Source organism: Macrosteles quadrilineatus, unplaced genomic scaffold (assembly GCF_028750875.1).
Source record: "Macrosteles quadrilineatus isolate MER2022 unplaced genomic scaffold, UCM_ALF_1.0 Scaffold_9__3_contigs__length_116548681, whole genome shotgun sequence".
Lineage (NCBI taxonomy): Eukaryota > Metazoa > Arthropoda > Insecta > Hemiptera > Cicadellidae > Macrosteles > Macrosteles quadrilineatus.
The window spans coordinates 32,368,555-32,383,261 of NW_026542602.1; the positions used below are offsets into that span (position 1 = coordinate 32,368,555).

The following is a 14,707-nucleotide window of genomic DNA, read 5'->3' on the forward strand; positions in this document are numbered from 1 at the left end:
AACCGGCATGTCTGCCAGATTTTAAATTGTTTATTATTCAGTGTTGTTTATTTCAATAATTTTGTGTTTGTAATTATTAAACTCTTTGGTGTGCAATTCCAATACATCCAGTAACAATTTTGCTAAAATATATTACCGTACATTTAAAGAAGCAGTTAGTTTATCTTATTTAAAATTTATATGCTTTAAAATTATTTTTGAATATAAGTTAAGTTATTTGGAAAAATGGCAAAAACAGTCATGTACTCAGTAAGTAAATAAATAGGTAGTTTAGAATGTAAAATAAAACATATCATTGCTAACTAACTCTGTTATTAGTACAAATAATGTATAAACTGTGAGCGAAATTGGAGAATCATTAAGTACTTATACTTTATACTTTTTCATTGAAATGGGACCACCCAAAGTAGGTATTTTAAAACTTCAATGCGATTAGTATCCTGACTAAAAAATATGTAAATTAAAAAGTTGATGATAACTTTTGTCTTTTACCACTGTTTTGAAAGGGGAATGGTAGTCCAAATAGGTACTTGCTTACTTGCATGCTTGATTCCTTCTTCCTTGATCTGAACTAATCAAACATATTTACACACAAAAGAACATTTGTATTTACAGAATACATGTTAGGCCTATGCCTATATTTTTTTAACATTTGGTGGATGTGCCTTTGAGGGAAAAATTATGGAGGGTTGTTTAGTTCCTCCAGAGACTATACAGTAATAGATTAACAAGAGATTTAGTAAGAGATTTACGGTAGACTTAAACTTGGTCATGTCCAACTCCTGCACATCTGATGGGAAGGTGTAAAAAATTTAGATTGATGTGTACTTATGCTATTTAGAGCTTCAGGAGTGCTACAACGTGCAACCTATACATCTCAGAAGAAAGCTGCTCAAAATGCTTTTCCTGTTCAAACTGGTCCATGATGAGATTGATTCTGCCAACCTACTGGAGGGAATTCATTTCCGACAGAGAGAAAAACAATCTTCGGATACCTTCACTCACTTGTACTTACCCAACTAAACTTGGCCTAAACTTACTCTCTCTCCAATTGTGGATTGGCCAGATTGCAGCATTTTGGAAACAAAGTCAGATCGCACGAGTTGACTTCTTTAACAAACAGTTGTCATCATTCAGAAGGAAATCCTCTAACGTTATTCATGCCTGTTTTATAGCTTGAAAAAGCAATTTGTTTCTTTTTGTCCCTAAAATCTCTTTTACTCCTGCCATTCCTATATGGATTTATTGCTGTTACCGTATTGTCTTTTGTAGAACTTATTGATCATATACCGGTAGTTTATTATAGTTAAATCTTGAGGAAATATTTGTTGTTGTTGATTTCAAAATCTATTTTCTGAACTCCAAATAATTATTAAATATTTTAATATTATATTATCTGTACAATATGCTTTATTAATGTTATTATCTGTTATTGTTATAATACGTTGATGTCTTGTTGTTATTTTTTGTTGTGATGCTGTTTTGTTTAATGGTTGTATGTAACTTTTGTTATTTTCAATGCAATTGTTATCTTTTCTTTCTGCTCACGTGCTTAAAACATGGTATTATTTTATAAATGGTGTATCTGTTGATATAAATAAATAAATATATAACTAAATTAACTAGGTAACTTTGACCTAACTTTGTTGCATCGACTATAAACTCTACTTTACTAGGCCTACTGTTAAATGGGTCAGGAGAATACTTTTGAACTAAAAATTAATAAAAACAGTTTTAAACAATATTTTTTAACTCTGAACCAGGTTATTGTGCATATTTATAAAATATGTTTATGTATGCTACACACATATATCGTCTTTGAGGAGGAAGTTTGCTGTTGATTTCTGTTGAATATTTAAACTGATCTTGTGTTAATAATGATTCTGTTGTAGCAACTGCACCCATGGAGTTCTGCGGGGGCGCCACCCTGCATGGACCAGGTGTCGGGGCCATTGGTGCCCCTTCGAGTCAGCAACTACTACAAGACCCCTCGCCCCCACCCTTGGAGACCCACCATGGGCTACGAGAATGTCGAGGTCGTCCCCCTGTAAGTTTTTATTTTTGCCTCCAACAGTTTACAACCATATACTGTCATGATTATTATATTTACTATAATATTGTAGATATTTTAATGGCTGTGGGTTGTGTGCAAGTGTGACTGTATAGCTGAAGTTTTGATCTTAATTACTATTCTACCTAGTAAAGTATGCAATATGATTTATTTTTAGCAGTAAACTGTATGAGTTTTAAAAACTGGACACAGATTCTGTTTTTGATCATTGATTTGGGAATTGTTTAAACAATATTCCCTATGTAAATTTACAACATAATAATTGTTATTAAAATTACAAGATATATTTGACGTGTCTATCCAGGCCATCTCAGCCAGTGACCAATGCACTGGTCGACTCTTCATGTAGCCCAAGTGGGATGGCGACTGAGCCACTGAGATTCCCCAACCTGGTGACTGGGACTGAGCGTAACCCGGCACATGCTGCTCGTGCCGCTCTTTACACTCGGTACACACCTTATGAGTGGACACAGAACTCGCTCAACCACTACAATGAGAGCGACACCAACCGGAACTTCTCAGAGAGGTTGCGCTCAGATGCTGTGCGAGTTATGAGGTGGGTGTAGAAACAAGCAGAGATACTAGAGTGTAAGATAAGTTGAGAGTGAATTTATCTTAATCAAATAACTATGACAGTGATGCACATGTAGGTTGGATGATGACCTGTGTAGCTTCCTTACTGATTAAGACAACTGACCTTAAGCAAGGACCATCAATCTGAGCTCAAAGACATTAAATTAAATGAAGACATGCAGATGTATTTGCATCTCATATCACAGGCTCTCTGTGGTATGATAAGTTTCTTATTTATAAAATTATATTTAAAAAATATATATATTTTAAATTACTTTCGTTTTGACAATAATGCTTTGCGTTGCCAGAAACGAGGGCCGAAACACTCTAACCACATCACTAAGCTAACTTGCAGATGGTTCAAAACTAAATCCAGCTGTCTTTGGATCAAATAAATTATCGATCCAAGTCAGTAACACAGTAACAAAGGAACACAGCTCATATTATGCCATTCTACACTTAACCTTTATTCATATAGGGTTAAAATACACCTAGTTCACATTTGCGTCTCTGTTTTGATTTTGGTAATAGTTAGTTTTTTTAGTCACAAGTAATGTTCCTTATTATACCTATTTTTAAAAACTTCATAAGTTTGTTTTTTATATATTCTATATCAAAATAATGTGTTGAGTTGAATGGTATGCCGGTAAGCCTTTTTGTCTTCATATATGAGTGAAAATTTAAAAACATACGTTTTCAGGAAAAGCACTTTGCAAATTTTTCCCCCTTTTTTCAAAACTTTTATTATTTTATTTATTTCATTAACATTTGAAGTTTAATAAGATGTCCATGGTAACACAATATCTTTGGTAGTTTTTTTTTTAAAGAGCATCTTTAGTGGAAAAACACAAAATCCTGTCACGACCATAAAGGACGTTTAAATGAATATTAAAAATGGTTAATATTATTTTTATAACTATGTTTTGCTATAAACTAATTTACTTTTATGACTATTATACAATAAAAAGGTCGCTGAGCTTTTGGTATATTTAGTCTTTCTAGAAAAAAATAAAAAACTCAAAAAATTGAAAATAAGCCAATAAAATCTTTTTAAGTTTGTGTAACGCCAAAAAAAACTTACCTGAGACCGGAAAAATCGTTATGTTTGTATAGAGGTGTGCATCTTTTGTGTATAAAACATTGAAATATGACAATATTTTAATTTTTGAAATTTTTATGATAGAAATCATAAACGTGATGGTCAGGGACAAGCGGTACGGTCGTGAATTGTCTGGAGTAATCTAAATCTTTCTAAACAATCCTTCAATTATACTGTTAGTTATAATAAAAATATGTGTTTCAATTGAACTAAACTGTTCAATTTATAATTATATTAAAGTTATTGTCACGACCAAACACACTATAATCCATAAGGCTGGATTGGTCGTGAAAAAACCCGCGATGGTCGTGAAACTTTGGTCGTGAAATTATGTGTTATTTGGCTCTGTTCTGGCGGTAGCCCTGCACCTCATGTTCGAGGATACAAAGTGGACTTCTATGTTAATCTAGCAATTGAAATATCTAATAAACGAAAATTAAGACCATGTCTACTTCATCGAATTACTACGTACGGTCATGGACACACCAAAATTAAAAAAAACACAATCTTTCCTCTACTAATCTTGTAATTCCTCCATTCAACTCGAAACGACCGGCACTACAATCCTGACGTACACCCCTAACTACGGTAGTCTCTAAAACCAACTGACTCCATCGACGCCAGGCTTGCCACTGTCGTGCTCCAAAGTTGAAAATTTTTCCCAAATGGTCGTGACGCCAAATCGAGGGACAGACTTATTTTGTCATGGTAGTCAGTTTGCAATGACAATAAAATTATAATATGCTCCTTTTATGTAAATTTAATAACCATTGATGACATAAAAATATGGCTTTATATATTTCGGCATGAATAATTAGTCTAAAAACAGCGTGAAAGTTGGAAAATGTACCCTAGGGACACGTCATGGTCGTGAATTTCGAGACTTTAAAAATACAAAAAAAAATACCTAGAACCTATTTAAAACCAAATGAATGTATGTAACATGTTGCCCCCGTCCCAAAAAATATTAAAACACATAATAATAAACTACAAATCCAGTATCTACGTAGTATAAGGCCAGGGAAATGAAAACGTACGTTTCTAAATTTTCACTCATATAAAGTGTTTGTAACAATCATTCACCTCACCATGATAGACAACACACTTATATACTTAAATACTTTCTTATGAAATGGCGACTATACAAAATGTAGGTATTTTAAGCCAAGTATGAATGGAGATGAGAGTAGGATGAGTGGTGCGATCTTGTAGTCTTGTTAGTGACTAAGGCCGACATGTTACTGATGAACCTCTGTAATGGAAGAGCACAGTGTGAATGGACTGAAGCTGTGGTCTTTCTTTTTGTTAAAACGTTCACAAATGTTCAATTAGGCCTAAATTGTAAAATATAAACCTTTAAGTGTTTTCTGTTAGAGAGACAGATGAGAAGACACAGGTGGGCCAGAGAGACGCTGGTCGACGGCTGGGTGAGCGCATCACAGACATCACGTTCTGGCGTAACGAGCTGGCCACGGAGTTGGAGCGGATGATTGCGGAGAGCAACTTGCTTCAAGACACACGGCGAGCCCTGGAGAAGGCTCGCCAGGACTGTGAACCACCGCTGCATATTGCTCAGGAGTGTCTGTACCATCGGGAGAATCGGCACGGTACACTATATTTGTTTATATTATATATAAGAAATCAACAATAAATATAACCCTGTAGATGAAAATTTTGCGTATTCTAAATATTTAAAGTATCAGTTTGTTTCACTAACAGCCGCATTTTTTTTGTACTGGTGCATGTTTCAAGCTAAATATAAATAAAAGTTTCAAAACACTTGTTTCACTTTGCTGATCTGAGCTTTCGCTGATCTTGTTCATGACTTACCAGATCTGTCGGGACTCCCGTACACCACTAGTTTTAAAATTTGGCCAAATGCTTGTCTTGGTGATGTCTCTTCTCAACTTTGGATATAAGGGAGTATCTTTTTTGACTTGGTATTATACTTCAAATAAACTAAATGATTTTGAACCCGTAGTCTCTTAAACACAAAAAAGGATCATTTACAGGACAAGAGGCATTGTTGATCTTGTTTATGATCCAGAGGCCTGAAATTTTGAATAGAAATTCAGTGGTGTGATGAAGTGGCGAGTTGTTAAGCTTATCACAATAATTGTTAAGTTGTCACTGAATAAGATCAGCTGTTTGCCACCAGGACTATTTATTGTTCAATGATATGACTGTATTATGTTCAATGAACAAGAACAGCTGGGCCAAATTTAAACCATTTTGATTCAAATCTGACTTCTGAGGATCAAAACCAGCAACCTAAGAGAGCGCTGTACTCATTTTTAATGTGCTAAACTGTTAAAAGCATTATTACCTCTTAAAAACCATGCACTTCAAAGTATGATTGCCATGTCTTTGATATTTTAGGTATTGACCTGGTCCATGATCAAGCAGAGCAAGCAATACTAAAAGAGGTTGAAAATCTACGGAAATGTGAAGAGAGACTTTCTCTCTTGCATTCAAAAGTTGTAGAACAGGTAGGAATGTTTTACAAAATGAATGTGACACTTAATTATTCTGTATAGAAAATTAATTTAACTATAGTAAAATTGTTTGATTTTTTGTTAATTTAACTAAGTTTTTAACTTTTAGTTTTTTATTGTCTTATTGTTTGTATAAATTATTGACAATGTTTTGTAAAAGATAAAATTATAGCTTGGTTATGTAGCTCACAGTTTTCCACAACTAAACAAAAAGAGATAAACAAATATACTCCATTCCAAATGCTCTTTTTCTGTTTGAAATTATTCCTAGTTATTTACTTTATTTTAGTGCATTAATGCTAATGACCTAATGGCATAGCCACATATATATGAGGATATGATGACTTTGAGGCATTTTCCTAATTAACTTAAGTAAACAGTTCATGAATTGTATTTTTTATTTTTTATAATTCCTAGAATGTGCATGGACAAATTTTTGTTAAGTTATTTCATCCAAAAACAGCAAAATACCCATAGTACCTATTTTATTTCGACAGTTGAGACAGAACCGAGCAAGTCAGCATGAGTTGGAGACAGACGTAAAAAGCAAAGAGTCTGCAATCGGCATCGACTCAATGTGCCATCAACTCAACAACTACTCCAGAGGCATCAACTACTACGGAGGCATCGAGAAATACGACCCAACGTGAGTTTCTGAACATATTCTATGCATCAATCACAGCACATTTCATGCTTTACAATGTGATTAGTTTTTTCACTGTTATTTAGCTCCCAAGTTCAAATAATCTGTTCAGGTATGAACCCATTATGCCTCCATATAAATATTTGATTAATTTCATTCAAAAGTAGGCCTATCCATTATACGCAAAATTTTAATGATGTAGGCCTACAACGTGCTCGATTTGTAAAAAGTTAGGTGCCAAAACTGTAAACTATTTAACCCTTTGAGTGCCACACAACGATATATCGTTTTGCACAACACATCTGAAAAATACTTCACAACGATATATCGTCGTCGGTAGTCTTACCGAAAAATACATTGCAATGATATATCGGGCCGGTGCGACTTTTGATCATGTGAGTTTTAATGGGCATATCGGTTGTTATTATAAAACAACGATGATTTCAATAGATTTCTCTGATATATCGTTCCATAGCACTTTTGGGATGAAAACTTATACTTTTGCCGATTTTTATTCTTGCGCACTACGCTTCACTCCCACGGAAAGCCTGGCACCTTTCAGACATACCTAGTAAAAAAACTCTGGCACTTTTCGGAAAGTACCAAAATAAATTTCTGGCATCCAAAGGGTTTTAATGTGATAACTGCTCTAATTCGCATAAATATTGAAATATCAGACAATGATGAATTAAATATATATAAAAATTGGTAATCCCCATATGTTAAACATTTTCCACCAATTGACAAAGAAAAAAACATTTTAAACATCTATTACAGTATTTGGTTTAAGGCTTTGGAGTTTTTATGGAAAGGGATGGAGTTCAGCTATAGCTTTACTTTAAAAAAAATATTATTTTGTTAATAATATTGTTTAGTAATGTCTATAATCTACTCTCATAAAGTCTCATGTTAGGACAAAATTTAAACTTTTTGTGTACCTGTACTTACAATAATTTTTTGTAACGAGCTCTGATACTCGCATATAAATTGACTGCTGAACTCTTTTTGTTACAAAGAATTATTGTAAGTAGTGTTTTAGAATTTGGTTAACGAACTATGATACTCGCATATAAATTTACTACACTCTTTTCGTTAAAAAAGTTCCAATTGCCACTAGGTTTTCCTTAAACATTTTTATGGGTTTCACCACATTGACCTCAATTGTATTGTTGTTATTTGTAAAACTGACAAACATAATACTACAGTGTGAATGTGCCGGAGACATGGTCCGAACACTCTAACCGTATCATCCAGAGATCCCAAGGAGAGCGTGCAAAGTCGGCACAGCTGCGCACAGACGCAGACAACCTGATCAATGAGTGTGCAAACAACATCTGGAACAGCTGGAATACAACTAACAGTGCACTCTCACGACGCGCCACCGAGACACTTGAGGCCAAGAACAAGCTGCAGATGCATCTACACAAGGTACCACTGCTGCTTGTGCTTGCAAGTATATATTTGTTGTTGTTCTTTATTATGGCCTCCCTTCACATCCTAGGATGCTAGGCTCTTAGCCTGGAACTGTTTCACACATTACCTTAGGCTAAGCCCAGAGGGCTGGATTATCTCATGGCCAAAGCCATTGATTTGCCGAATTTTAACTCAGGACTTTAGCGAACTAGGTGAGTAAGAGTCTCAGTCAGTAGCGCCAAGGCAGCGATGTGGTGGGTATGGAACCTGGTACCTGCCACTACTTTTTATCTGACACAGTTCTCTGGGCTCTATAGGTTTCTGGGTCTAGTACAATACTGCTCTTAGTCCATATTTAAATAAACCATATTGTATAGAAAATAAAGTCTTAATTTAAAGAGTATGTCCTTATCTTGTTATCAGGTAGTTTCTTACCTGAGGACAGGATACAAATTCCAGATCCTAAAACGTTTTGAAAAACTTGTTTTTTACCTATCATGAAGGGAAATGTGTTCAATTATCTCTTAAATAACAAAATAGTATGTGCGATGTATGAGCGATGACATAGTTTTGCAATGAGGGTCAAGTTTCAGGGTTTGAAACTAAGCTAAGCTAATTTTTGCTTGTATTAATTTTATGTGTCATTGCAGGTACAACAGGAAATCTTTGACGTAGAGAAGAGTATAGAGCTGATACGCAAGGCTATCATGGACAAGAGTAACCCTCTGAAAGTAGCTCAGACGAGACTAGAGGCTCGGGCTCACCGGCGCGACGTGGAACTGTGTAGGGATGGCGCACACACAAGGTAAGCTTCCTTCTATTGATTTGATACTTTGCATTTTACTTAGGTCTTGAATCCTATTTTCTTGTGGAGTATGTGTTTCTTTCAGACCATCATCAGCTCCCCATCTCACTAGATACGTACATACCACTCTACATGAAAACAAGATTGAAGTTTTTCGAGTAATTGGTTTGGTGATAAGCCTACAGATGCATGTATAGTTGGAGACATTTTCTGCTACAAAAGTCGCATGTATTCTCTGGAAACTCCTCTATCAAAAGATATTTCTCTTGTTGCTGTTAAAGTTCTTAATTAATTATTTTGGAAAGACTTATCGAGTGGAGGAAATACAAAGGGAGAGCTGATATTAGTAAGTGAACGCCACTAATATGACGAAGTGAACCACTTCCACGATGTAGGAAGTGGTGAAGGAAGTAGTCAAGGCGAGCAGTCCGGAATGTGGGAACCCTTTGTGACAGTTAGATTTATGTATCTGCAATAATAAAATGCTAAGGTCCATGACGTAGGAAGTGGTGAAGGAAGTGGTCGAGGCGAGCAGTTCGGAGTGTGGGAACCTTTTGTGACAGTTAGATTAATGTAACTGCAATTCTAAAATGCGATGGGAAGGGAGGGAAAAACAGGTCCACGAAAAAGGAACTGGCGAAGGAAGTAGTCAAGGCGAGGAGTCCGGAGTGTGGGAACCCTCTGTGGCAGTTAGATGAATGTATCTGCAGTACTAAAATGCTATGGGAAGGGAGAGAAACAGGTCCACATTGTGTTCACCAGTGACACCGGTAAGTAGGCTAGGTGCGGGTGGACTCTTCCATTGTTGCGTTCATAGTTTTGCAATGAGGGTCCATTTTTTTAAACCAGTAATCTTCTGATTCTTAGGAAAGCACTATAACCATCAGCTACTCAGCCCCCCCCCCCCCCCCCCCCGCTTCAACACAAAAACTAAGCAAATTTTTGCTTGTATTAATTTCAATCGATTTTTTTGCAATCACTTTATTTACCCTTTAAATTGGTCAATCAAAAAACGAGCATACTTTTGAGGGAATCCTAATTTTAAGGAAAGCTAAATGGGTGAAAAATAATGTTTATAAAGTAGTAAGAGTTTAACTAATAGCTTATCTGAGAATATTAAGAGTTTAAGGCCTAAGATATCCATAGGTCACAAAGTATAACACTGTTATTTCGTCATAATATAGGACTTCTTCAGAGATTAGATTGAGAAAATCCTTTAGTATCATTTTTTAAATAACTTCTTGATCAGCATTCTAAGTATTATTCAATTTACGGAAAAACGTCTTATAACACCTAAAACATATATTTACGCTTATACTGTTACTCACAAGACAGTAAATATACAACAAAAAATTCAAAACCGATGATTTTCACCTATTGGGTCTGATGATGATTGGAGTGTCCAATCGAAATCGATCACCACTTACCATCTTTTTTGTATATTTACCGTCTTGTGAGTAACAGTATAAACATAAATATATGTTTTAGGTGTTATAAGACGTTTCTTTTATTTACATCCGTATACTTTTTTACATGAAAATTTTACCATTGTTTGACAGGCTAGTGCAGGAGGTACAGGAGCTAGGGGACAGTGTGGAGTTTCTCCACCGCAAGCTACAAGAGGCTGAAGCCCAACATCAGCAGTTGCTAAGGACTCGTAGTAACCTGGAGCAGGACCTCCACATCAAGGTCAACTCTCTGTTTATCGACCGAGAGAAGTGCCTCGGCATGCGACGCAGCTTCCCCATCTCTGCCACCATCAAGTACTGAACTGAGACGTGCGGATGTTAAAATTGTCTGTAAATATGTTAGCTACAGTAAATAAATATGTTTATGGTTTTACCATCACCAAAAACAGTACCGTTTATATATTGTTATCTATCTTGGACAACGAACTAGACATTCAATTCCCTCTGAGTAGTAAACAATAGAGGCAAGTGTTGTAGCCAGTTTTAGAATAAATTAACACAAGTGAACTGAGCCATTGACAGATCTGTACAGCCATAGACAGGCTTGTATAAAACAAGTTGTATACAGAGCCCATACGAAAGACAACTTAGGGGTCGGTAACACACCAGACAAGAAGTCCATGACAGAGAGAGTTTGCATATTTGTATCCGCCATTAAATTGAATCAATACAGTTCACTCCTGTACTAACAGGCTCACCCCTTGCTTTGCTGGAAATTTTTGAGAGAAAGGCCTATCTGCAAGGAGGCTGCCAACCTTTAAAAAAACTTATAGCATCTAGTATGGCACATCAACTTAAAATTAAGAGAGAAAATGGACCGTACGCTGTTACACACTCTGAAAGTGGCTCGTTCAATTCTTATTTTTATTTTTGTTATAACAAATTGGCTACTGTTGGTCCATGTAGATAGGAGTCTACTTCAGGATCCGAATGATAAAGCTGTTATACAACTTTAGTTACCATTCACCATTTATTTTATTTCACATTCAGACATTTTAGATCTTGTGCCACATGTATGGAGATAGTATGCATCTCCTGTTGATTATTCCTATGGAAAAAAATATTTCTTAAATGTGCTGCATTTGTAAAAGTTGTTTTATTCTATGCTGTATAAAATACAGGCTTTTAATTTGAGAGGTTAACATGTTATTCACGCCAAAACCGTTTTTGTGAAAGCTAAGTTTATTCTTCCGTTTTATTTTGTAAAACGGATAAAAATGTACTAGCGTCGGCAATTTATTTCTTTGTATACAAAATGTAAATAATATATTAGTTTTAACTAATATTTACCAAAAATCATAAACCATCCCACTTGTAGAGTAGCTGGTTTAAGCCTTTACATAAATAAAGTAGACAGTTAAGTTACCCAAACTAATTGGAACAGAAGTGGTTTTTGGATTATCAAATTAATTGATTTTCATTTAAAAGGCCAAGGTTTTAGTAGGTACAGCAAACGAACGTCACCAACTTAATTGAAAATAAATCACTACCACTTACTTAACTAGTTATTTTTAACGACTTTTTTCACTTAACACAGAAATTCTAGTAGCCTACCATTACCTAAATATTAGTGATGGGACAATCCCAAGATTGCTTGATTCCGATTCCTAAACTAAAATTTTTCTTCCATTCTAAATCCTTATTTGAAACCAAATTAAGTTAAATAAACAAGTGGTATTAATAGATGGAGAAGGAAAATTTATGATATTAGTTAAATTAAATAATATAAATAAACCTATCTTTTAAATTAGGTACAAACTTTAATGAGTTTTTTAGTAGGGTAAATTGAGATAAAAATAGCTACTTCCCTAAAGGTGAATTCGCTAATAAAAAAATTAGTTCCTTTTTTGTTTGTGTGATTGGAATATTGACATATTATTGAGATGTGAATCTAGCTTATCCATGCTCAAAGAAGATGTATGCAATGTTTGTGCAATCAAAATTTCACAGTATCATGGTGATCACAAAAGATGTTTTTGATGTTACTGTAAACTCCAGATTTTTTGGAACTAACGATTCTTTTGATACCACTGAAACTGAAGTCAACATTATGTGTACAAAAATTCCAATATGAAGTACAAGTTGCATAATATGATATTGAAATTATAACAAGTTACAACAAAGGTAACATTATACATCTTTTTTAGCGAATTTCCCTATAGGGAAGTAGCTATTACCGTAGGTGGCACGGTAAGACCTAGACCCGGGACCGATTTACTTTTTCATTTTGATGTCCCCAGAGGCCAAAAACACCATTCGTTCAAATTCTTATATATATATATATATACGTCCGTGAACGCGATAACTTGAATAATTTTTGTCCGATTTTAATGAAATTTGGTTTAAAGGTGTAAAGCGGGATAAACTTGAATGAGTTCGCGAACCAGCACGATCGGACCATGAGAACGGGGCTTTACGGGGGGTTTTATGGGGTAAAAATTGGTTTTTCTCACTTTTGACCCTCAAAACACAAAATTTCCCGATTTCTCTTTAGACCTTTTTAAAGAGCTTAAAAAAACAAATAATTAAGTATATAAAAGTATTTTTGTTCGATTATTGGTAACGGAGAAAATTAAAGAAATTGTAAATTTAAAATTCCCATGTTATTCTTATGGAGAATATTGTCAAATGTTGTAGTTTGCTTGTTTATGGATATATTTTGATCAAACTTGGCAAATTTATTTATTTTGTACTAAGCTATCAATATTTTACTCAAAAACACACTTTATTAGTTTCCTTGTAGCAGCAAACCTAGGTACTCGTTAAACCTAATGTTATTAAAATATATATTTAACTGAAAATCAATTCAGACAAATGGAAATTCGCTTAGTCGGCAGGTTTGCTGCGGCGGGGGTATTTTTCATTTATTAGCATCTCCTCACTATGATAATGCTGTAAATATTTTTTTGAATCATAGGTAGAGAATTCCTTTATCATGTAGCTACAATCATCCTGTGAGGATTCACACACCTAACGTGCTCATTATCACTGCCAAGATACTTTATTGACCAAAAGAAAAATTAGTAACTTAGTCTTACTGTTAAAACTTATTGTAATGTTGTAGTTACGTAGTTACCTAGTTCTACCAAATATTATAGAAAGTTTACTTCAAATATTTCAGTTTGAACATTATAAACATTATAAATGTTATATTTAGAAAGAATAAATAAACGTTTAGTAAAACCTTACTAGGTGGTTTTAATTTCTCCCTCGGGTGACTTAAAGCCTTATTGCACGAGGTAGCCTGGGGACGTCACCAGTGACAGTAGCCAAACCGATTAGCCAGTTCAGTAGCCAGAATTTTTCTAGTTGTATAGCCAGTGGTGACCGTTTTGGCGACGGGACTCGGTAGCCAGTCAGTCACCAAAGTGTGGCTACGTCGCTGGCGACCTTCGTGTAATAACGGACAAGCCTTTTTTAAGGCTTATGCAGTTTTGTATTAAAAATTCATTGTATATGTGCTGTACCAAGTAACAAATAAAATAAATAAATGTTATTACTTACATCCATAAAGGATCAATGCCCCATGACAGACTGAGTAGCCAGTTCTGTAGCTGGCGACGTCGCCAGGCTACCTCGTGTAATAAGGGCCTGCGGAAAACCAACAGTGATATGTTGTAGATACTTTGTACACTACAATAAATAGCAAAACCTATATCCACCTCTTGGAATATTTACATAAAAAAAAAATTCACTGATGCATCATACAAGATTGAAAAATAATCCAGTTTATCTATCAATAGGTTTATTTAAAATTTGTGGACATTTACAAAATAGTTGTATACATAGTGGGCTCTTGGAGAAGTAAAACAAGATTTTTAATTTAAATACTGTTAACCGTCATGTTAACATGTTCACTACCGAGCAACGCACATTTGCGTCGGTCCGGTCACTCCTACAGACCAAAAGGAATGATCATGACGTTGCTTACAGACCAAGTGATATAGGAATAACATTGCCGATAGACCAAAAGAGAAATATTGTTTAATTGGACTAATTGACTTCATATTAACCTTAAGTGAATTAGTAAGCAATAAATATTGTTTTTATTTATTGTTTTCAGAAAATTTTAAAACGCCGCATATATGCGTTGGTCAGTCTAGTTGATGAAATCCAGTTAAAAAGATTATATTTTCGTT

The 14,707-nt window shown here is 34.8% G+C and overlaps 1 protein-coding gene across 1 annotated transcript; it reads left to right on the forward strand.

Annotated features, from left to right (window-relative positions):
• The first annotated feature begins 64 nt into the window (after window positions 1–64).
• Window positions 65–12,682, forward strand: LOC129003042 (tektin-3-like). The gene is made up of 9 exons (XM_054431247.1): window positions 65–249; window positions 1,893–2,047; window positions 2,376–2,627; window positions 5,118–5,350; window positions 6,123–6,232; window positions 6,736–6,884; window positions 8,087–8,309; window positions 8,945–9,099; window positions 10,659–12,682. The coding sequence occupies exons 1-9, from the start codon at window positions 226–228 to the stop codon at window positions 10,867–10,869; spliced, it is 1,512 nt and encodes a 503-aa protein (XP_054287222.1). The 5' UTR covers window positions 65–225; the 3' UTR covers window positions 10,870–12,682.
• Window positions 12,683–14,707: the final 2,025 nt, after the last annotated feature.